Here is a 22,609-nt window from a genome sequence, read left to right as displayed (position 1 = left end):
GTGGGTGGAGAGCTACAACCACAGAAACACATACACAGAAACCCCAATTTACAGGCATATTCTAGAGAAACTGCATTAAAAAAGCATTAAGAAAGAAAGAGATGAATAGCGTCCCTCTTCCCTACTCCACTAAGGGCAGCTGTTCCTAAACTTCTGTATTTAAGCTTATCACACCATGTTATATCTTGGAATAGGACTCTTTCCTATTTATAAAATTAGGATTATCTATTGGTTTTCAATTTTAGAAGCATTTGACAAGGCATGGGCAATGCAAATGCCTCTTGATTTTAACTTTTCCTATTTTCCTTTCTACCAATGGCAAACAGGTTTAAATACTAAGATAGGGAAAAACAGATGGCCTGGGAGGTGGGGGTGGCATGAAAAAGGGAAAGCTAGAAAAAAAAGTAGAGTAAATAGACTTATGGCAAACAAGCATACCTTTACTTCTCAATTGTTTTTATTAAACAGATTCTGCTTTGAAAATCTAACATAAAAAAAACTTATAGATATCATAGATCGAAAGTTTTCTATTGTTGTAGGTTGAATCATTAGAACTTAGATATCACTGCTTATGTTAAAACTAAATTCAGCCAAAACACTCTTCAGAAAGTCTTTAATATAATGTTCCAATAAAAAAAAGTAAAATGTAAGAACACTAGTTGGTATTCTGTTTCCAAATCTAATCCTCCAGGCATAAACTACAAAGTTAATAAAGAGTAGATTAAAACTAACCAGGAATAAGTTATTAATTCCGTTTTCCATTTCACTCTTCAATTCTTGTCTTAAATGCTCTAGGAATCTCTGCTGCTGATGTAGTTAAAGCTGCAGCAGCTCTAATAATCAACGAATCTTATCACACAGGGTGTAGATACTTTCTAAATGAAAGCACCATATGCCTAATTATTGAGCTAAATTTATACCCGTAGCTATCTCTGAATGAAACATTTTCAGCTTCTTCAGCTCACAAAACATTTCTTTCTATGCCCTTAAGGCATTTTAGATTTCATTCTTCTCCTCCGCCTTTTTTCCTCCCCGCAAATCTGAGTGTTTGTGTGACACCAGACCAGGAACCAGAGGTAACTGGCCACTACTGAATGGATGTCCTCTCCCTGGTTTTCCTAAGCATGGGTATCACTTCTGTGAGATAACAATTGAAAAGAGGAAAAGAATGCTTTCTTCCCCACGACAGGAAGCAAAGATTTTGGCAATAACATCTAAGAAGGGAGGTAACAACAGAAAATACAAGCTATGGGTTAACACGGCAATACTGCAGTTCAAGCTTCCTTTTCTTTCCTGGAAGGGGCTTCTCAAGACCAGTTCTCACCAACAACCTCTTTTCTCAACCCATTCCTTGAATTAATCCCTACTTGCCAGTAAATACTATTATTGACTAATGCTATGTACCAGGAATCATGTAGAGATTCATCTTCTACTTTAATTCTTAGAAGAAATCTGCAAAAGGCAACGACCCACCACTTCCATTTCACAGGTGGAAAGGGAAGCACAGAAGGGTTTCTACTCTGCCATCGTGCCTCACCATCTGAGTAGATTGTAAACAATTTTGGTGATATACTTGTTTCTTACTTTGGTTATATTTAAGACACACTGTCTTCCACTGTTAAATTCTGGGCCATGAACCCATGCAATAAAAAAAGGTGTCTCCATACAGAGGAGGAGTTTAGACTCTAGTTGGAAGCTAACCAAGCCCATGAAATTAGCAACACACAGGTCAATGACAGAAACTATCAAAGCCACGTGATTCTGGAGATAGCAGAGACCAGTAAAAGTTGGGAATGTGAGAGAGCTCCATGGTGGCACAGAATTTGAGAAAATGAAAAGACATTCCATTTGAGAAGGATAAAATAGAGTGTGGTTTGGAGACAGTAACTATGCAAGTTTTGCTTTTCAGCAAACACAGAATCCTTCCTAATTTAAGGGATGTGACTCCAGCAAACGGAGCTAGATTTGTAGAAGATAATGAATGCCAGCTAGAACAATGTTTTTTAAACTTTAGTTAGTTAAGGAACCAGAAGTATCAGCATCACCCACAGGAATATGTTAAAAATGCAAATTCGATGTGGCCCACCCAGATCTAGTGAATTAAAAATTTTGGAAGCACCAACTTGCAATCTGAGTGCTAATGTGCTTTCCAGGTGACTTTAAGCTGTCTAAAGTCTGAATCAGTGCTTCATAGGAAATGAAGCCCACTAAAACCTCTGACTTGGGCAACAGGAGGGAAGGGATATTTTTGGAAGATGAATCTAATATGCAGAATGAATTGGAAAAGTGACCATGTACAAATTCATGAAATTCACAAAGCCTCTACCATGCAATTATTTATATGAGATAACACTTTTCAGGAGATATAACATGAAACTGGGAAACAGAAGAGTAAGGTTCTTTCTCAAAATACTACACCTCTTACAGAGAAAGTTTTATTAAATTCTAACTTCTCTAGAGGAAATGATATTTAACCCATGAGTTTTCATTTCAATGTGATATTGTAGGCACTATTTATAAAAACACCATTGTCTCTCAAAATTTTTTGCAGAGATAGGAAAAAAAATCCACAACAACTTTATTAGGGTGTAACATGTATAAAATTGAAATGTAAGAAAAATGACAACTCTTATTAAATGTAGTCCACAACTTTAGATAATAAAGAACACAAATGAACAAGGATTACCTAATTTAAAAATCACAGACCTGAAAAACAAAATGCTGGGTTGTAAATGTAAAGTAGATTAACTTTTAAGCAAAAGAGAACTTTTTATATTCAAGTGTTGACCTTCAAAAAATCTTACAGATATCTACATTTATTTCAGTGATGTTACATCTGCTTAAAAGATTTTTTTATGAACCTCCTTCCCAGCCAGTTACAAGTCACATAAGGAAATGAATACAGCTTTTCATTTTATAAATCATTCTAAAAACTTTAAAACTAGAGAGCTGTTTCCCATTTTTAGACCTGCTTCTGTATGACTTTTGACTGTTATTAAAATATTACATCTCCCCTCCAGACAAGGGCCCTGAGAACAGGTAGCAAAGGTTCCAAAGATGCAAGGACACCACTTTTGGAATACATGATTAAACAGGGGCGGGTGTCACACTTAACCTAAGTAACCCCTCTTGGTTGTCATTTAGTCACTAAGTCATGTCCGACTCTCTGGGACCCCGTTAGCCCACCAGGCTCCTCTGTCCATGGGATTCCCCAGCAAGAATACTGGAGTGAGCTGCCATTTCCTACTCCAAGGGATCTTCCTGACCCAGGGATCAAACCTGCATCTCCTTCACTGGCAGATAGATTCTTTACAAGCGAGCCACTAGGGAAGCAATTCCTCCTGGTACGCTTGTTTAAAAAGGTGCATTCATTCAACACATATTTACTGGTTCTATTATGGGTGAGGCCCAGGGTTAGCTGCTCAGGTGGATGAATTTGGGGAAGCACTTTGTCCTGCTCTCAACAGGACAGTCCTGCTGCAGGTTCATGACTATGAAGGGCCAACATCACAAAGACTCTGCACTCTCAGAGTAAGTGAAAACAGGAGTATTTCCAGCCTCTGTGGTATCTTATTACTAATAGAACACTTAATAAATCATAATTTTTATTCACCCTAACTGCTAGAGCAGCTTTTCAACAGTAGTTAATAAACCATCTTCGTTTCTTTATGCTCCTCCAATTGTACCCCTCCCACCCCACCTGCTTTGTTCTCTTCATCACCCATTCTAAGTTAAGTGGGCCCTGTGTGTGTGTGTGCTCAGCTGCCCAGTCATATCCAACTCTTTGTGACCCTGTGGACTGTAGCCCGCCAGGCTCCTCTGTCCATGGGATTTTTCATGCAAGAATACTGGAGTAGGTTACAATTTCCTACTGCAAAGGAACTTTTCGACCCAGGGATAGAACCTGTGTTTCCTGCATTGGCTGGCGGAGTCTTTACCACTGGGCCACCTTGGAAGCCTAACTAAGCCCCTAGGAGGATTAAATAATGAAAAATAGCCAAATACTTAATATGAGTGAACATATGCCATGTATTAAATGCACATCAATTATAAAGTACATTTTTTACTACATAAACTTACTAAGAATGCCTTATAGAAATGCTGACTCAGGCTAACTCTTGAAATCACAACATGGACTGCTGAAGCACTTCTAATCATGAGATGAAAACCTGTAGTTCTAACCATGGGATGAAAACTTGCAGTTGACTAGACACATTATAACACTCCACACTGCTAGCTGACTACAGAAATAACATGTCTCAGAGAACAGCATCCTAAACAGTCTAAAATTACTATCATCTCAAACCACAATTTATAAAAATAATATAGTATGTTTATGTCCATCGTTATTCACCATGTTAACTCAAAGCGAAATTTAAACAGTTCTGGCATTTGGAAGACTTTTATGAACTAATCAAGGTTAGAGTACAAATAACATTTTGAGATGTGCAGCTCCTCACTATATCAAAAAAGCATGGCTAAAAACACATTTATTTAAAGAAATTGGCCAAAAATAAGAAAGAAAAAACCCAAACTAAACTTCATAATCATGCTTTGCTTTTATACTATAAACAAAATACCTTAGACAAAATGTGGATTTATCCTACTTAAGTCACCAAAGGCCTCTAATATACAAAAGATCAGCCTGCTCCTTCAAACATAAAAATGTATGTTGTTTTGAAATTTTATCAACAATTTCCCTTCGGTTAATTTTTCTTCTGTAAGAATTCAGCTTTGTAAGACTTGCCATCTTCTGGAACCACTAGGGGGAAAAGGTCACTTCTGAAGTTCTATCTGGATTATTTTTGAGCTTCAATTATGACCTTAAAAATATTAGGAAGCCATCCTGGTGAATTCTAAAATAGAAGATTCCCTCTCTCTTTCCCCAGCATCTTCCTCAAATATCTGATGCAAAAACCCAATGATAACAGTGAAGAGGAGCCAATGCGAGTTGGCGGGCTGGGTCTTGGCTGACCGCAAGTGGGCTGTTCTAGTGTGCTTGGCAGATACTCATATCAGTAAAGACTACTTATAATTCTAGGGATCTAGCCCAGGAAAGAAGCAAATTTTGTTGTTGTTTTTTTAAATAAAATGCTGTCTACTGCCTTTCAGGACTTTGCCTCCTTCAGGAGCCCATGTGTCTCTAGCCAGCTGGTTGGATCCATCTTCTCTGATGTCCCACTTCTTAGGTCTCCAAGCTCTGTCTTCATTCCCAAGCCTGCTCCTTTAAAAACTTCCTTGTCCTGTACATTTCACAATGAGGAAATCCAACTAGTCAACCAACACAGGGAAAAGTGCTGCTCAAACAAGGGTAAACTAAATACACGTGATACTGTTTCATCACCCATGAAAATCAAAAAGAGTCAAGACTAGGTTCATTACATTACAGGTGGAAGTATAAGAAAAATCACCCCTCAAAATGTACTGTGATTCTTTGACCTATTCATTTCCCCTATAAGAAATTTAAGACTAAAAATCCTACTTATGGGGTAAGGGCAATGAAAAACCAGCTGGAATCTTAATGGACAAAGATGTTTATCCCAACCTAAGATAAAAACAAAAAACTGGAAATAATCTAAATGTTCAGGTCCCAGGGGAGGGTTAAATAAACTATGATGATTCTATTTCATATATTATGCTATCATAAAATGATACTTTAAAAGAAAAATTAAAAAAAAATGTATCCATAGTGCGGTTTTAATTGTAAGAAAAAATAACACATATGCTAGGGTGGGAAGTGTTGACATTGCTTGGGACTGGGTGATTGAACTATGAAGAATTTTTCCCCTCCTTTTTTCTACTCCTGTGTACTTTCAAAATGTTCTTTCCTAAGCTGGTATTACTTTACAATGAAATAACACAATGGAAGATACTTGCTTGTTTTACAAACTCATTCTTACCCTTGCTAAGATAAACCTCAAAGAATAATATTTTCTGCTGGGCAAATTTAGTGATATTGTTTTAACAGGAGCCTTTAAGAAGTAATACATGATTGAAAGGGAGGCAGTGATGGTGAAATTTCAGGCAGCTGGGAATGAGATTTTTGAGACAGGTATACACCCTATGCTGCCTTCATCATTCCACAGATCTGTCCTTTTGTCTTGTGGCCCAACAGACAGACAGACAGTGAGGAAATGCAATCTTTTATCAGTTGCAGCACATATTCTTGTGAAAGAGGAACTAGAGTTAATCTTGCCCCAAACATCAGCTCAGAGAAGGTGGACGTGGCCACCCCGAGTGTGAGCCACGAGTCCCGGACTCCTATGTCTGAATCCTCTCATCCCTCAGAAGAAACAAGTGCTCTTCACAGGACTTTACAAAGACCTTTCCATGAAGAAGGATTTGACAGGTACAAAGACCCCAGCAACAGCTCATGATCTCTGGGTGGCCCAAGTTCATGTCTCAACCAGTTATTCACAGGTCCATCATTATTACTGTTGCGCCTTCTCTCATAAACTCCTGGCCTTGGCAAACAGATATCCCCACCAGCGTTGCAACAAAGGTTGTTTCAGGGTGTAGTGTGCTGTATTATTGAGCTTCCCTGGTGGCTCAGCTGGTAAAGAATCTGCCTGCAATGCAGGAGATCAGGTTTGATACCTTGGTTGGGAAGATCCCCTGAAGAAGGGAATGGCAACCTACTCCAGTATCCTTGCCTGAAGAATTTCATGGACAGAGGACCCCTGCAGAGCTTGGCGCTCTTGACCATGTTTTTATCCCCTCCCTTTACAGGCCCACTCTCATACTAAGCCCCTTCATACTAGACACTGGAGACAGGACAATCGAATGGGAGACCGACTAATAATTACATTAAAAAATGCAAATAAAAATTAATACAGTATGCCTGCGTATCATTGTATGGAAGGATGCAGAACAAGGGGAACCAGAGTGCATCGGAGCAAATGAGGGACCAGGTTGCTGCTAAGCTTAAGAGGGAGGGAGACTAAGAGACCAACAATTTTTAAAAAGGAAGTGACGGCGGCATTTTACTGATAGTTATAAAAGTCAAGCAAATACAAAGGCTACATGGGCTTTTTAATCTCATTATCTCTAGTCTGGATTATCTGCAGGTCTGCTAGGCTCTAATGTGCCTAAAGCAACTGCCAGAGTATACATGACAGAAATGAGGGCTGTGACTTCTAAATGCTCTTAAGCCTTAATCTCATTTGGTTTTCTTTCAAGTATGTAATGATCACAGAAGTCTTTACAGGACTCAGTGGGGGTGGGGCAGCACCTCTGCATTCTGCAGAGCAAAGAAACAGCCAGGATTGCTTTCTTAGGCAATGCCTCACCAAGCAAAGATCTTCCATCTCCTTCTAGGATACTCTCAGTGGGGTTTCTAGCTGCCGGCCTGCTATTCAGGGCTGAAGAGGAGGGAGGGCCAGGCCAGCCAGCCTCCAAAGCATATGTTCTCATTAGAGTCAAGACATCGTAGGCGGAGCCGGCCTGAGAACTAAAGAGGCAGTTCCCAGCTCTGTAGTAAACCCACTTGGGGAATCTCAGGAGCTCAGGGCTCACAGAGCCCTATTTTTCATATGTAAAGTGAGTATGGGCTTCAGGATCTCCGAGGTCCTTCTGGGCCGGATACCTTAATAAATCTAAATTCAAAGCTCTCAAAAAGGCCACGATCTAGTTACAAACTAGACAGGTAACACGCTGAGCTCTGATTATAGAATTGATCATAATTACATACATTTTTGCTACATCTAAAATAATTTTCTTCACACTTCTTAAAAATATTCCTCCAAAGACAAAACGGGTTAAAATGCATTTTACTTCATCCCTCTTCTTCTCCACCTTGGAGAACAATTTCAAGGCTTAAGGAGGCAACTCGAGAACTGCGCTCATTCTGAGAAGATGGTGCTTCAGGAACAAGCACATGAGACTGTGAGAAAGAGACAAATGAATTCTTTCACACATATTCTGAAGTACAGAAGCTGAAAAAGCATGCAATTTTTAAGGATACCAAAAGTTTTTTGGACTTGGCAGGAACATGAGAAAATCAGAGTTGACAGTAACACAGTAAAATCATAGCTGTCTGAAAGATCATCCTGAACTGGAAATGTACCCTTTAAGCAAATCTACTTTGAACTTTGCTTTTGAAAACTTTTTGAAACACCATTACCCACTTTCCTGATGCATTAAACAGTGTCTGAAACAATGTAATCTTGGCTTGATGGCTTCAGGTAGTGACTACTAACAGTAACAACAGCAAGCAACATGTATTATACACTCCCTGTGCTTTATAATAATGTGTGCTAAGTCACGTCAGTCATGGCTGACTCTTTGTAACCCCATGGCTTTCCAGGCTCCTCTGTCCATGGGGCTTCCCAGTCAAGAATACTAGAGTGGGTTGCAATTTCCTATTCCAGGGAATCTTCCTGACCCAGGGATTGAACCCGAGTGTCTAACGGATCCTGTACTGGCAGGCGAGTTCTTTACCACTGGTGCCACCTGGGAAACCCATGTATAATAATAATACCATTTTAAGTGCTTTGTGTGGATGCTCACATTTAAGCTTTCTGATCCAAGAAAGTGCGTACTTGATTATCACTGCCATTTTACAAATGAGAAAACTGAAGCTCTGACAGATTAAGCAACTTGCTTAAGGTCACAACAACTAATATACGGTAAAAGCTAGATTCAGGCCCAACTTGTCTGACTCCAAAACTAGCCCTTCTCACCATACCATGTTGCTATAAAAGAATGTAGCAGGGGCAGGTAAAAGCATCCGGGGAATCTCCAGAACCTTCTTGGGTGAAGAGATCCCAGATTGGTGCTTTTTAAATGTATGTCTACTTTTTGTTTTTTTAAGGTAAGTATAGTTAACATGCAAAATTATATAAGTTACAAGTGAACAATACAGTGATTCACAATTTTTAAAAGTTATACTCCATGTATTGTTATTATAAAATATGGGTTATATTCCTCATGTTGCACAGTATCTCCTTGCAGCTTATTTCATACCTAACAGTTTGCGTCTCTTAATTCCCTATCCTTAGATTTCCCCTTCCCCCTTCCCTCTCATCACTGGTAACCACTAGTTTGTTCTCTATACCTGCGAGTCTGCTTCATTTTTGTCATACTTCATGAATCCCACAGATAAGTGCTGTTATTAAATATGTCTACTTTAAAAAATATATACTCTGTCAGGGAATGGCATGATATATTGAAAGCGATGAAAGGGAAGAACCTACAACCAAGAATACTCTACCCAGCAAGACTCTGATTCACATCTGATGGAGAAATCAAAAGCTTTACACACAAGCGAAAGCTAAGAGAATTCAGCACCACCAAACCAGCTTTACAATGAATGCCAAAGGAACTTCTCTAGGCAGGAAACACAGAGAAGGAAAGGACCCACAAAAAATAAACCCCAAACAATTAATAAAATGCTAACAGGATCACACGTATCGATAATTACCTTAAAGGTAATGTAAATGTAAAAAATGTACCAACCAAGAGACACAGACTGCGGGGTAGATGAATCCCACAAATTGTATGTGATTATTTTATATTGTTAGGTTAATCATGTTTCCATCATGGCTTGCAGCTGTAATTATCTGGGTTTTTTTTCTTTGGTCTGGCTACTATTGATTGTGAAAACTGATAAACATCTTTTACTATTGTGATTCAGTTCAGTTGAGTTCAGTCACTCAGTCACTCTTTGTGACCCCATGAATTGCAGCACGCCAGGCTTCCCTGTCCATCACCAACCCCCGAAGTTCACCCAAACTCATGTCCATCGAGTCGGTGACGGCATCCAGCCATCTCATCCTCGGTCGTCCTCTTCTCCTCCTGCCCCCAATCCCTCCCAGCATGAGTCCTTTCCAATGAGTCAACTCTTCGCATGAAGTGGCCAAAGTACTGGAGTTTCAGCTTTAGCATCAGTCCTTCCAAAGAACACCCAGGACTGATCTCCTTTAGAATGGCCTGCAAAGATGGGCTCGATAAAGGATAGAAATGGTATGGACCTAACAGAAGCAGAAGATATTAAGAAGAGGTGGCAAGAATACACAGAAGAACTGTACAAAAAAGATCTTCATGACCCAGATAATCATGATGATGTGATCACTCACCTAGAGCCAGATATCCTGGAATGTGAAGTCAAGTGGGCCTTAGAAAGCATCACTATGAACAAAGCTAGTGGAGGTGATGGAATTCCAGTTGAGCTGTTTCAAATCCTCAAAGATGATGCTGTGGAAGTGCTGCACTCAATCTGCCAGCAAATTTGGAAAACTCAGCAGTGGCCACAGGACTGGAAAGGTCAGGTTTCATTCCAATCCCAAAGAAAGGCAATGCCAAAGAATGCTCAAACTATTGCACCATTGCACTCATCTCACACGCTAGTAAAGGAATGCTCAAAATTCTCCAAGCCAGGCTTCAGCAATACGTGAACCGTGAACTTCCAGCTGTTCAAGGTGGTTTTAGAAAAGGCAGACGAACCAGAGGTCAAATTGCCAACATCCGCTGGATCATGGAAAAGCAAGAGAGTTCCAGAAAACATCTATTTCTGCTTTATTGACTATGCCAAAGCCTTTGACTGTGTGGATCACAAGAAACTGTGGAAAATTCTGAAAGAGATGGGAATACCAGACCACCTGACCTGCCTCTTGAGAAACCTGTATGCAGGTCCGGAAGCAACAGTTAGAACTGGACATGGAACAACAGACTGGTTCCAAATAGGAAAAGGAGTACGTCAAGGCTGTATATTGTCACCCTGCTTATTTAACTTCTATGCAGAGTACATCATGAGAAACGCTGGGCTGGAAGAAGCACAAGCTGGAATCAAGATTGCTGGGAGAAATATCAATAAGCTCAGATATGCAGATGACACCACCCTTATGGCAGAAAGTGAGGAGGAACTAAAAAGCCTCTTGATGAAAGTAAAAGAGGAGAGTGAAAAAGGTGGCTTAAAGCTCAACATTCAGAAAACTAAGATCATGGCTTCTGGTCCCATCACACTATTGTGATTCAGTTCAGTTCAGTTCCTCAGTCATGTCCGATTCTTTGCGACCCTATGAATTGCAGCACACCACGCCTCCCATCCATCACCAACTTCCGGAGTTCACTCAGACTCACGTCCATCGAGTCATTATTATTCATTTAATACCACTGTATCATGACTGTGTGCTCAGTTGCTCACTCATGTCCCACTTTTTGTGACTCTATAAACTATAGCCTGCCAGCCTCCTCTGTCCATGGAATTTTCCAGGCAAGAATAGTGGAGCAGGTTGCCATTTCCTCCTCCAGGAGATCTTCCTGAATCAGGGATCGAACCCACGTCTCTTGCATCTCCTGCATTGGCAGGCAGATTCTTTATCACCAGTGCCACCCGGGAAGACCATATCAACAGAAATCAGTAAAATTCTATATCCCCAAAACTACCATTTAAGAGAAAAACCTGTACTTGCTTTTTTAAATCCAGATGCACACTAGAATTATCTTGGAATATTTTGAAAAATACAAATGCACAGGTGTTGTTTTTTTCTTCAAAGCTCCAGACCTGATTCTAATGAGCAGCCATGTTTAAAACTACTGGACTACAGATTATGTTTTAGTACTATGTAGTTTGTTTCATTTTTTTCTATTTCACATTCAGTGCTCCTATTTTGTTTATGTTTTCCAATTTCTCCATCTCTCTTTTTTGTTGTTCTTTCTCAAGCCTTCATGAAGTGTAACAGAAAGCTTTTGTACACATGCTGCTGCTGCTACTGCTGCTAAATCGCTTCAGTCGTGTCCGGACTCTGTGTGACCCCATACATGGCAGCCCACCAGGCTCCCCTGTCCCTGGGATTCTCCAGGCAAGAACACTGGAGTGGGTTGCCATTTCCTTCTCCAATGCATGATAGTGAAAAGTGACAGTGAAGTCGCTCAGTCGTGTCTGACGCTACATATATGTATACACACACATATATACATACACACACATGTATACATACATATATACATACATGTATGTATACATACATATACATACAAAAGTATACATATATGTACAAAAATAGCATGCACAATATATTTAATTTAGAAAATTATGAATTTTTGCCTTGCTAAAAAATTTACATTTTGATTCTGCTTGTTTGACTATGAACAGAGTGCTAGATTTCTAATTTACATTCACTCAAAACTTTGATATAGTTCCATTTATTCTGGCACCTAGTATCACTGCTAATAGTCTAGAAAGCTTATTATCTTGGTGATTTTAAAAAAAACATTTTTTTTGAATGAGGCTTGAAGCTTCTAATCCAATTCTGAGAATATAAATACATACTATGTTGCAAAAAGAAAAAACCAGGAAAGTAACATGTGATACAGTATTATTGTATCACATTGTATTATAAAGTGAAGATTTTGTTCAAATATCAAAAAACTTTATATTAGTATCCATTATTTGTTTTCATACCTTATACAAGATTCCATATTGCATTTAGTTGCATTGAGCAGCTTCAGCCTCATGCAACAAATTCTGATAACTTCTCTTTTCATTTTTATTCTGTCACAAATACTTTCTAATTTCCCTTGTTATGGTTTCTTTGATACACTTATTTAAAAATAGACATTTAATTTCCAAACACATGGGGTTAAGTATTTTTTATGTTAATTTCTCATTTTGATATTCATTTCTCATTTAAATCCTTTTTTCTCTGCAATCACCCTCTTCATTTTTTCAATCTTATGACTTTATTGAAGCTTTTTACTTGGCTAAGTAAAGATGCTCTTGGTAACTGTCACATTGCACATGAAAATATGTGGGTTATTTTCAAGTATCTTTCAATATTGATTTCTAACATAATTCCATAGTGATAAGAGAACAGACTATATGATTTCAAGATCTTTAGACCATGAAATTTTTGCATCTTGTTTTATGTCCCTGGATATGTCCCAGTGTCTCCAGGTTTATAGTCTATGGGAACTAGAATAGAATTTGTACTCTGTTGTGTGAAAATTATGTAAATCTTAATTACGTTGAATTGATTCATAGCGCTTTTTCAGTTCTACTATATCCTAATTTTCCGTCTATCCATTCTATTAATTTTTGAGAGTTTGATATTGAAACACCAACTAAAAATCTTAATTTATCTACTTTTAGAAATAATTATAATACATAGTGGAACTATATATAATTGCTCTTTATTTTCCAAGTCTCTGTAAATGTGTTAACATATTCACAATTTAGAAAAAATATATACTTCTTCAGGTTAGCTTTCAATTCTTCTGTTATGCATTGTGCAATGTCAAAAGAGCACCTACATTTCTGGTTTGAAAGAACTCTTCCACGCTGGTACACCCCTTTCCTGTTTTTTTTTTTTCTCCCCTAGCTCTCTTTGAAAAGAATGCCCAATTGAGTAATTACTAATTCCTCTGTCTCCCTGCAAGTATCTTCATAGGAGAAAAAGATATCATCAAATTTCCCAGGATGGCTTTAAAAGGAAGAGGCCTTCTTAACCATGACCCTAGTAAGATCTTTTTTAAAATTACAATAGTTAACATAATTCATATGAGACCAAAGTTATAATACTACAGGATTGTACATGTTTTGCAGTTACTTGACATTAGTGTCTGCAAATAATGAATCTGAGAGTCAATTTATACACCTCCTTGACATTTTACTTAGGAGGCAAGTCATGTCCAGATAATGAGCAACATTCACCCAGAACTGGACTTCCATGCTCAACTCTACCACTAACTAACTAGTAAAATGATTTTCAGGGCAATCTTTGTGTCTCAGCTGCCTTTATGGTAGCTATCTCTAACGTCTCATTCAGATACAATATTTTATGGCTTCGAGTACATTGGAAAGATTGACGCCAGGAGGAGAAGGGGATGACAGAAGATGAGATGGTTGGATGGCATCACTGACTCGATGGACATGAGTTTGAGCAAGTCTCCGGGAGTTGGTGATGGACAGGGAAGCCTGGCATGCTGCAGTCCGTGGGGTCACAAAGAGCCTGACACAACTGAGTGACTGAACTAAACTGCACATTTACTTTCAAAAATCAGAGTTATTTTTATAGCATTTTTTGATAATAGGAAAAAATTTGGCAGACTTGTTTAAAGGACCTTTAAACGTATTTAATAGTAAAGGGTGGGGGACTAGAGGTAGCTCAGTTATTAAATACTGCACAAGACATTAGACAAAGAACATTGAGGGAAAAGTCAAGGCTTAGTTTCCCCAAAGAATCTCTTAAAATACCAAACACTGGCTTGTCCTTTATCATTTCTGCCTCCTTAGGGGAAAGGCATCTCATGGTATCCACAGAGCCCAGCAGGGGAGCTACTCCTATAGTGACCAACCAAAACTCACCTTTGACAAACACATTTTTGTGGTTTTTGTAGGTTATAAAGGACTTAAAAGGCCACCAGTTCTCTACTGGGTTATGAGATATAAGGGTCCTATGCAGTGCTGATCTACCCATGTATATACAGCCCTCATCACTCATACTGACCTGTTGGGTTTCCTCCTGTCTGACCTTTAGACCCATGCTTTAAACTTGTTCTGATAATGAATTTGTATTACCATAGCTTATTATATAATTTAATACAAATAAGTTAACTAAGCTGCTTAAGTCCAACAAATTCACTCATTCAAAGACACTTTTTACAAATGTGAATCATCAGCATAAATTTCTCAGAGTGGTTTATTAGCTCACTTAAGAAATAAAGATGCATTTACTTGAAAATACATTTTTTAACCTCTTTTCCACTGAATTAACTAGGTTCTAGATCCTATATAGAGCTCCTTTATATGAATGTTAAGTTACCCAGTAAGAGAAAAATACTCCTCCCAGAGAAATTATCAGTAGCTTACAGAAAATTGAGCTGAGCATGACTGATTATCCATTAACAATCTTTTCCTGCATTTGTACATATATTAATGTTCAACACTCAGCATCTACTCTAATACTTACACTGCTGAAATCTTAAATTTATTCATTTACTTGTTAAAGAGAGAAATTTTTACAAATGCTCCGTGACCTACTTGCTCTGAGGAAGGTCCTAAGAGCGGGAAAATCTTGCATTTGCTCCTGTTCAATGTCTGGTGTGTTTCAGAACTTGGTAAGCTGAACAGGCAAGGTAACCCAAGGCCTTCCAAGCTCCTTCAGAGTCAGGTCTTCAAATGGTGGCCTTTATTATTTTGCAAATATTATTTTCCATACTACTACTCATACAAATAAGTTTCAAAATAAAAATGCCTTGTTTTAATATGTCAAGGTAGATTATTCCTATGTCTGATTTTTAGTAAAAGTTGTCAGTAGTTAACATAAATTATAGACTCATGAACAACCTAAGGCTAGTGTGTCAGGCATAAAAATATATCTTCACCATTAGCTATCAATATGAAAATTTTCTTTCAACTTTTAATTATGTAACAGTTCTGGAATTAAAAACTAAAGCCTGTTTTGAGAAACCTAGAGAAGAAAACTGTGACCCAACAGTTAACTGGTCCTAAAACCATACTTGATAGGCCCAAACCTGGCTGTCAGCCTCCCCACTCCCATCCCATTTAGACTGGTGGGGGTTCCAGTCTAAGAAGGGAGGGATCACATTGATAGTTTGACTGTCTTCAGGCCCTATTACTCAGAGACCCTCCCCATAATTACACAAAAATGGGGGGGAAAGTTCATACTCTAAATTAGGATTAAGGTTCTAATTCTAAAGGATAGTGTGGATGCTTTGTGTAGACTCCCCCTAAAAGCTTCCTGATTTTTAAAAAAATGTTGGGGTAGAAAAAGAAATTACTATTTTTCTAAAAATTCCATGGTGCTCTTTCACTTCTGTGCTTCATTTGCTTTTTAAAGTTAAGGGCAACTTAAAGATCAGCCTCCTGGGAATACGTACTATGTATGTATTATAAATTTCATGGAAGTCCCAGAGTTCATTTATTTATGAAGTTTTCATGGGTGGGGGATGTCCTAATTTCAGTTTTAAGTTTTATGACAAATATTTACCATCCATCCAGTCAGTACTAGAAAGCATGTAGCTAGCACCTTTTGTGAAGAGTGCTAGGCAATAAACATCCTATTTGAAATTAAAGACTGTTTTCCCTTAACACAAATTTTTAAAAAAATTTACCACAATACCAGTAACACAACTGCGTTGGCAAAACAAAAAAGCACTGGCTGTTTTTAAACCAAATTTACAAAATGAAAGTTTGGCTCAGAAATTATAGTCCAAGCTCCCAATATGTTACAAGACTTGCTTATATCAATACTTTCTAAATTTTACCTATAACACTGTTAGTACCTCCAGGTGTGATAGAGAACCTAAGTAAATAAAAAGAACTAGAAAAAACAGGAACAATAAAAATAAAGATCAAGGCAAAGATCCATTGGTTCCTGACAAGGCATACATAGTATCTGAAACTGAATCTAAATGTATCAAGTTGAAGTCCATTCATAATGGGCAACCACTCTTCCCTCTCTAAAACTGAATGTTTACAGCACAGTTTTATAATAGCATGAGTTAACCTTTTTTTTGGTTTACAAACGAACACATCTGCCTGAACTAATCTGATGGAAAACCATAATCCATTTCTTCCCATTAGTCTTTGACTAAATACTAAAGCTAATCATGTTGGCTTTCTATGCCCACCTCCACAACCCCCTTGGATCTCAGGGCAACATGAAATTTTAGAATCCATTTAGTTCCACCACTTTATGCAAGACTGGGCAGTTTCAAAACATCCAGGTACAAAGATGTTAGCATCACACTGATACAGAAGGCTACATAAATTTCCTTTACATGGTTAATTAAGATCTTTTGATCTACAGACAAAGATAATGCTGGATCTAATAGCAACAGATACGTGAGGAACATGTACTGTTAATATTCTGTCCTGGATTGACTGCTACCACCCCAGTGCTTCTGATCTAAATGCACTTTTACTCTGTACTAATCGGTACCAATAGCTTTTTCACATCCACAGATCTATAATATTTAAAATAATATCCTGGGACAATTGTGATCTGTACTGTCAGTTCATAGGAATTCAGAAGCATGAAATGTGAATTACACTGCTTCAAACTTAAGGAAAACATAAGCAGATACAGATTTGGGGCTAATTTATCTATGGGTTTTGGTGGGATATTTTCAAGGAGGCTGAGAGATGAAAAGGAGAGGGAGATGACTGGTGAAAGCAGAGCTTTTTTCCATCTTCCTGGAGAGTGGGAGAAGAGTTTCATGGAGAAGGCGAACTAGAAAGAAGTTGTCACAGGGAGTACAATCCACTTCCCCAAGTCTGGGAAGGTTTTATGCCTGAGGAAGGGTCCCATAGTTAAAAGGCTGATGGGCTATGGTACAGGAGGGATGACTGCAGGCAGTCTGCCTAGGATAACCTGAAAGGGACCCAAATCCACCTTAACTTGCTCAATTACAGCTTAACCAAATTCATCTGGTCGTCATATTAAAATCACAAATTCTACAACGATCAAGCTACCTCCAATCTGCAGCCACTTCAGCTAAGTACCTCTTCACAACCTCAAAACTCTTTTTATGCTCTGAAAATGGGGGAGGGGGGACCCAGGAAGCTTCCTTTCCTGAGTACCTGGTCCAACGTCAAAACACAGCATTTATTTTCAAACCCTGTGAAACTTAAAAAAAATGAAAATTCATAGCGTATTTCAGAAATTGGAATCAAAATTTGGGGTAACATGCTTTTAACATGGTCTCTACAGTTGTTGGATTGTGCAAAAAATCCAGAATGGTATAGTTTCACAGGGAAGAGTAGCTGAGAAAGGAGGCTTGTCCACAGACGGCCTGGTGACAAGAAGTCTGGGCTTCAAGTCCTGACTCAGTCACTAGCTGGTTCTGGGGCTCTGGGCCTTTCAACGTTCATTTTTCAAATGATAGTCTGAAACGATTTTTAAGGTCCTCTTCAGCTTCAAGCTAAGCACAAACTGACCATATGTTTCCAGTTCCAACCGAAAATTACAGGAAAGAAATTATGAAAGACTTAAAGTCCATGTTTGCCCGAGATTAAGTCTGTCGTCATTGTGCTGCTGTGGAGGAAAACCTGTTGCATCACATGGAATACTCTTTCCAGCTACACTAGAAACGCAAGAAGCAGCAGGCTGGCTTTTTACATCTTTTTTTTTTTTTTTTTTTGTGAAAAGTAAACAACAGTGTGCCCTCTATGATAACAAGTTCTCAAGTTTCACCTTTATAGTCTGTAAGTACACACAGGATGCCACCTGGCGAAATGGGGCCACGTGACTGAACGCGGGCTGGGCTGGCCTGCTGTTGGAACATTTCTGTGATGCGTGATTGATGCTTTGCGTTTACATTCAAGCTTCATTCCAAACCCACGTCCAAGCTTTATTAGAAGGCTGTTTGGGACCTTCACTGTTGCTGTTTTCAGGGACGTTTAACCACCTATTGGCCAGTGGAAGAGGAAGTCTGCACAGGATCTGCCCATGTATTTAATACCTACTTCGTGTGGTTTATGCTCACTGGAGCATGCAAGTTAAAAACAACGGGATTCAACCTCAGATCCTAATCGGTCACCTCTACTCTGACAATAAAAGGGAAGTGAAAGAGCCTTTGACACTGCATCTGGTGGAAGTGGAAAACCTCCCTGTCTTCCCCACACGGATGTTACAGACCTGCCCTCCGCCCCCCTCCCCACCCCCAGCACTGTAATATCACACAGTTAAGAGTTTCAAAGGTCTGTCATTTCTCCCAGAAAAACACCGCGGGTCTGGAGGGATTTCTAGCTGGGCGCACTCACCTCTTTGATCTTTTCCCTTTTCTCGCGGATGGCGGCGTCGGCGGGTTCCCGGTCAATCGCCCCGATTGTATTCAGGGGTGCTAAGTACACGGGGGGCAGCCTTCTGAACCCCGCCCTGTTACTCAGCTGGTCCTGGGCCACCTTCTCCTTCTCCATCAGGATGTCTCTCTGGATCTCCTCGGGCAGCTTCTGCAGGGTCTCCTTGGCTTCCCTCAGAGCCCGCTCGTGGTTTTCGCGGATCCTGGCCAAGTTGTCCTCTAGGGAGGCCGCGGGGTCTCCCGGAGCGCCCTCCTCGCCGCGCCGGGCGCGCCCCTCCGCCGCGTCCTCGGCGCGCGCCCCGGGTCCGGGCTTGTGGTCGGCGGCAGGCTGCAGGGCGGGGCTGGAGTGGAACAGGACCCCGCTGAGCAGCTTGGAAGAGTCGGGCAGGAAGAAGATTGCCCCGAAGCAGAGCGTGATGAAGGCGCTGAACACCAACAGCAGCACGAACTTCTCCGTCAGGCGGAAGGCGGCGGGGCCCGAGCCCTTCCTGCCGCCGCCGCCGCCGCCGCCGCCGCCGCCGCCAAGCCCCCCGCCCAGGCCGCCGCCCGCCGGACTACTGAAGAGCGGCAGGAGGCCCCCCACGGGCATCGCGCCCGCCGCCCCGGCCGCCGGGTCGCCCGCTGTCCAGTGGCCTCGCGCCGCGCCGCTCAGCAGCCAAACTTCGCCGCCGCCGGGCGTCAGCGGCCGCGGGGCTGCGTCCTGGGCATCCAGGCCGCCCAAACCCCCCGCCCGGGCTGCAGGTATCCCCCGGGGAGACAGCTCCCCTCAGGGTCTTCTCCCCGAGGCGGCTCCTTTGGCAAACGACGCGCGCGCGACAGACCTCTCGCTGCAGCCCCTGCGGGGAGAGAAACAGTAAAAACACAGAAATTAACCGGGATGGTGATAAAGTTTCCACCGGTCTCCACCCTCCGACGGCCGCGAGAGCCGCCAGGACAGCTCCCCCGGCACGGAGTCCGGAGTCCAGCTGCCGGCACCGCCCTCGGAGCCCACTCTTTGGACTTGGGGGTGAAGTTGGCGGGTCTCGGGGGCGGGGTGTCCCGCGCACACCTGGAGCAGGGCCGCGCGCGGTCACCTCCTTGCAGAGGGCAGCGCGGGAGAGGCGCAGCAGGGGTAACGGTGGGGGACTCGTCAACTTCGCCTGCTCCGCATCCCGAAGATGGGACCGGCTGTCTCTCCGCTTCCCAGGTGGCGTCTGAGCGTGCCTCCCCGCAGCCCCGAGCACCGCGCGGCTGGGCTAGCGCGCCGACCCGCGGGCGAGTCGGAGCTAACAGGGCAGCGCGACACCCTCCGCCGCGGCCCGGCGAGCACTAACACCACTGCCGGTCTCGGGGCGGTCGGAAACGAGGGCGGTGACGCGGCCGGAGACTGACGGCGCGGCCGGGCCAATCACGCGCCGCTCAGGGCCCCCCGGGGGCGGGGCCGAGGCGGGGAGGGGGGCCGCGCCGGGAGGGGAGTTTACGGGAAGCGCAGCCTCGCGGGGGCCCGGCCGGGGGCGGGGAGGTTGCCGGGGCCCCTGAGGCACGAGGCGGGCGGGAGAGGCGGCGGGAAGCCGGGCAGCCTGACCCTCCACTGAGGCCATGGGCCGGAGGCGGCGGGCAGGACCCGGGGTCCGGGAGTTTATCCCGCTCTGGCCTCGGGCCCGGGTCCCAGAGGATGGCTGGTCTCGAGTTGCGGGGGTGGCGCCTGGGCTGATGCAGGACCTCCTTGCTGCCCCCTCGGACCTGCGCCTGGCCGTGCGGGGCCCGCTCCAGGAGGGCCGAGAAGGACGGGATCTTGCCAAGAATTGCCAGATCTCTATGAAGCATGGTTTCTCTTCTTTACCCAAAGCAGGGATTCCGCCAGTGCTCGGTATCAGTTAACCCAAAAGTCCCTTGATGAGAGGCTGTGATTTGGAGAGCTCTTGAGCTCAGCTTTTGAGCTCTTTGGTCGAACATCCTATCACCTAAGAGCCTTAATGGTTCTGTGGTTGCTCCGAAATCTTCGACTGAATCCTCTTCCCCTTAAAAAAAAAAAAGTGGTGTAGCTCCCCCACCCACCCCCACTTTCAAAAGTCACCTACCTCATACAAGTTGGTCATATTTTCCACTTAAAGAAGAAGTTTTATGCTGCCATAGCTTCAAGTAATAAATTTCAACATTGTTGAAATTGACTTGGATTTGACTACTTCCAGGGAAATAAGGAGTTGGTCCAACAGAGATTGTCTTTTAGACAGCATTATTTTGCAAAACGTGTTTGTAATTCCCCTGTTGCTCTGCAAATAAAGGGTTATCAAAGAGAAGAAAGTTGACTACCTTCCCATTTCCTACTTCTGAAAGCTAGTTGATAGCAGGCTTATCTTCTATCCCGCATGCTTCTCTAGAAAGGTGATTTTAGATGTTTCTGCTTGTTGTCTTTAGAAGAAAGGAAACAGCTGACACCTTTCAGGAAGGTGCCCACAGCATAGTTGTTCTCAGGATTTAGGCTGTGTGAGAAAATCTAAAATAAAACTTAAAAATCCTTATTACAGATTTCATTTTAGTATTCATTTTAACCACCATTACAGTATTTGTTTTGTGTAAAACGAAAGTTTTTGTTAATGGGAAATTATTGTTCGATAAAGCCAACTGTATGGCTCTTTTTTTGGATAACTGCTGTGAAATTCTATGCCCAGAAGAGTGCAGCATATCCAAGCAGGGTAACAAAGTTTAGAAGGACTGAAAAAGAAAACAGTAATTTTCATTTTTAATGATGGAAGGGTAATTTTTGTTTCAAACTACAACTTGTAGATAGGTTGGAAAGTTAAATCATTGGGAATTAAGGTCTCTTTATCATCATCTTTTGTGGAATGCTTTATTATTTCAACTATTGAATTATTTCTTGTAACCACAAAATATTTAGAAACATTAAGATTAATGTTACTAAGTATTTTAGAGAAGCAATAAAATCTTTTAAGTGCATGTTAAAGTGATGAAGAAAGGAAGTTATAAATCTAACGCCATTTCTTTAATTTTGATATCAAACCAGTTTGAGTTTAACCCATATCCTGTAGTGGAAACATTTAAAATTTAGTGTATGGACTTAAAGATGATTTTTTCCCTTAAACACCTTAAATTTTATTTATCTATATTGCGATTCATGGGGTGGCAAAGAGTTGGACATGACTGAGCGACTGAACTGAACTGAACTGATACTGTGTTTAGGGTTTCCCCAGTGGCTCAGTGGTAAAGAATTTGCCTGCAGTGCAGGAGATGCAGGAGAGGTGGGTTCAATCCTTGGGTGGGGAAGATTCCCCTGGAGGAGAAAATGACAACCTACTCCAGTATTCTTGCCTGGAGAATCCCATGGACAGAGAAGCTTGGTGGGTTATAATCCATAGGGTCGCAAAAAGTCAGACATGACTGAGCAATATTGTGTTTAAATCTTTTACAGTGGCATTATTATTCATTTGTGTTTACCTTTATGTAGCTTATTTTAAGACTGCTTTCTTACTATATATTTTTCTTATGAAACAGATTTATTAAGAGTGAAGCCTGCTTTTAATGACTAGTTAAACCAAGAAATTAGCATGGGTGCTTGATTATGGGATACATATTAAAGGGTGCCAGTCCGTGTTAGGTAGGAGAAAAACATGTGGGAATGCTCACATTTGGGCTAAAGCAAGTTTTAAAAAAATTCACAGAGAAGGTATTTGAAGAGACATACCAACTAAATCAACAACATTAAAACCCTGAAAACCAACCATGTGTATTCATGGTAAGGAAGGAGGACAGAATGTTCAATAAGTAAAAATGTACATTTTGTAGAAGTGAAATATAAGACTTTGCCCTGATTTCAAAACCATACACACTCTACAGTTGGAATCAC

The 22,609-nt window shown here is 41.3% G+C and overlaps 1 protein-coding gene across 1 annotated transcript in view; it reads right to left on the bottom strand.

Moving 5' to 3' along the window:
- MAN1A1 (mannosidase alpha class 1A member 1) overlaps positions 1-20,075 on the bottom strand; it is a 171,346-nt gene extending 151,271 nt beyond the window's left edge. Inside the window, exons 1-2 of the mRNA XM_015097327.3 lie at positions 19,814-20,075; positions 18,728-19,601 (exon numbers count right to left, since the gene is read on the bottom strand). Coding sequence (XP_014952813.2) covers positions 18,728-19,354 — 627 coding nt within the window. The 5' untranslated portion in view covers positions 19,355-19,601; positions 19,814-20,075. The remainder of the gene's footprint in view (positions 1-18,727; positions 19,602-19,813) is intronic.
- Positions 20,076-22,609: the final 2,534 nt, after the last annotated feature.

The sequence above is a fragment of the Ovis aries genome, chromosome 8 (genome assembly GCF_016772045.2).
Source record: "Ovis aries strain OAR_USU_Benz2616 breed Rambouillet chromosome 8, ARS-UI_Ramb_v3.0, whole genome shotgun sequence".
Classification (NCBI taxonomy): Eukaryota; Metazoa; Chordata; class Mammalia; order Artiodactyla; family Bovidae; genus Ovis; species Ovis aries.
This window is presented reverse-complemented; position numbering and strand designations above follow the sequence as displayed.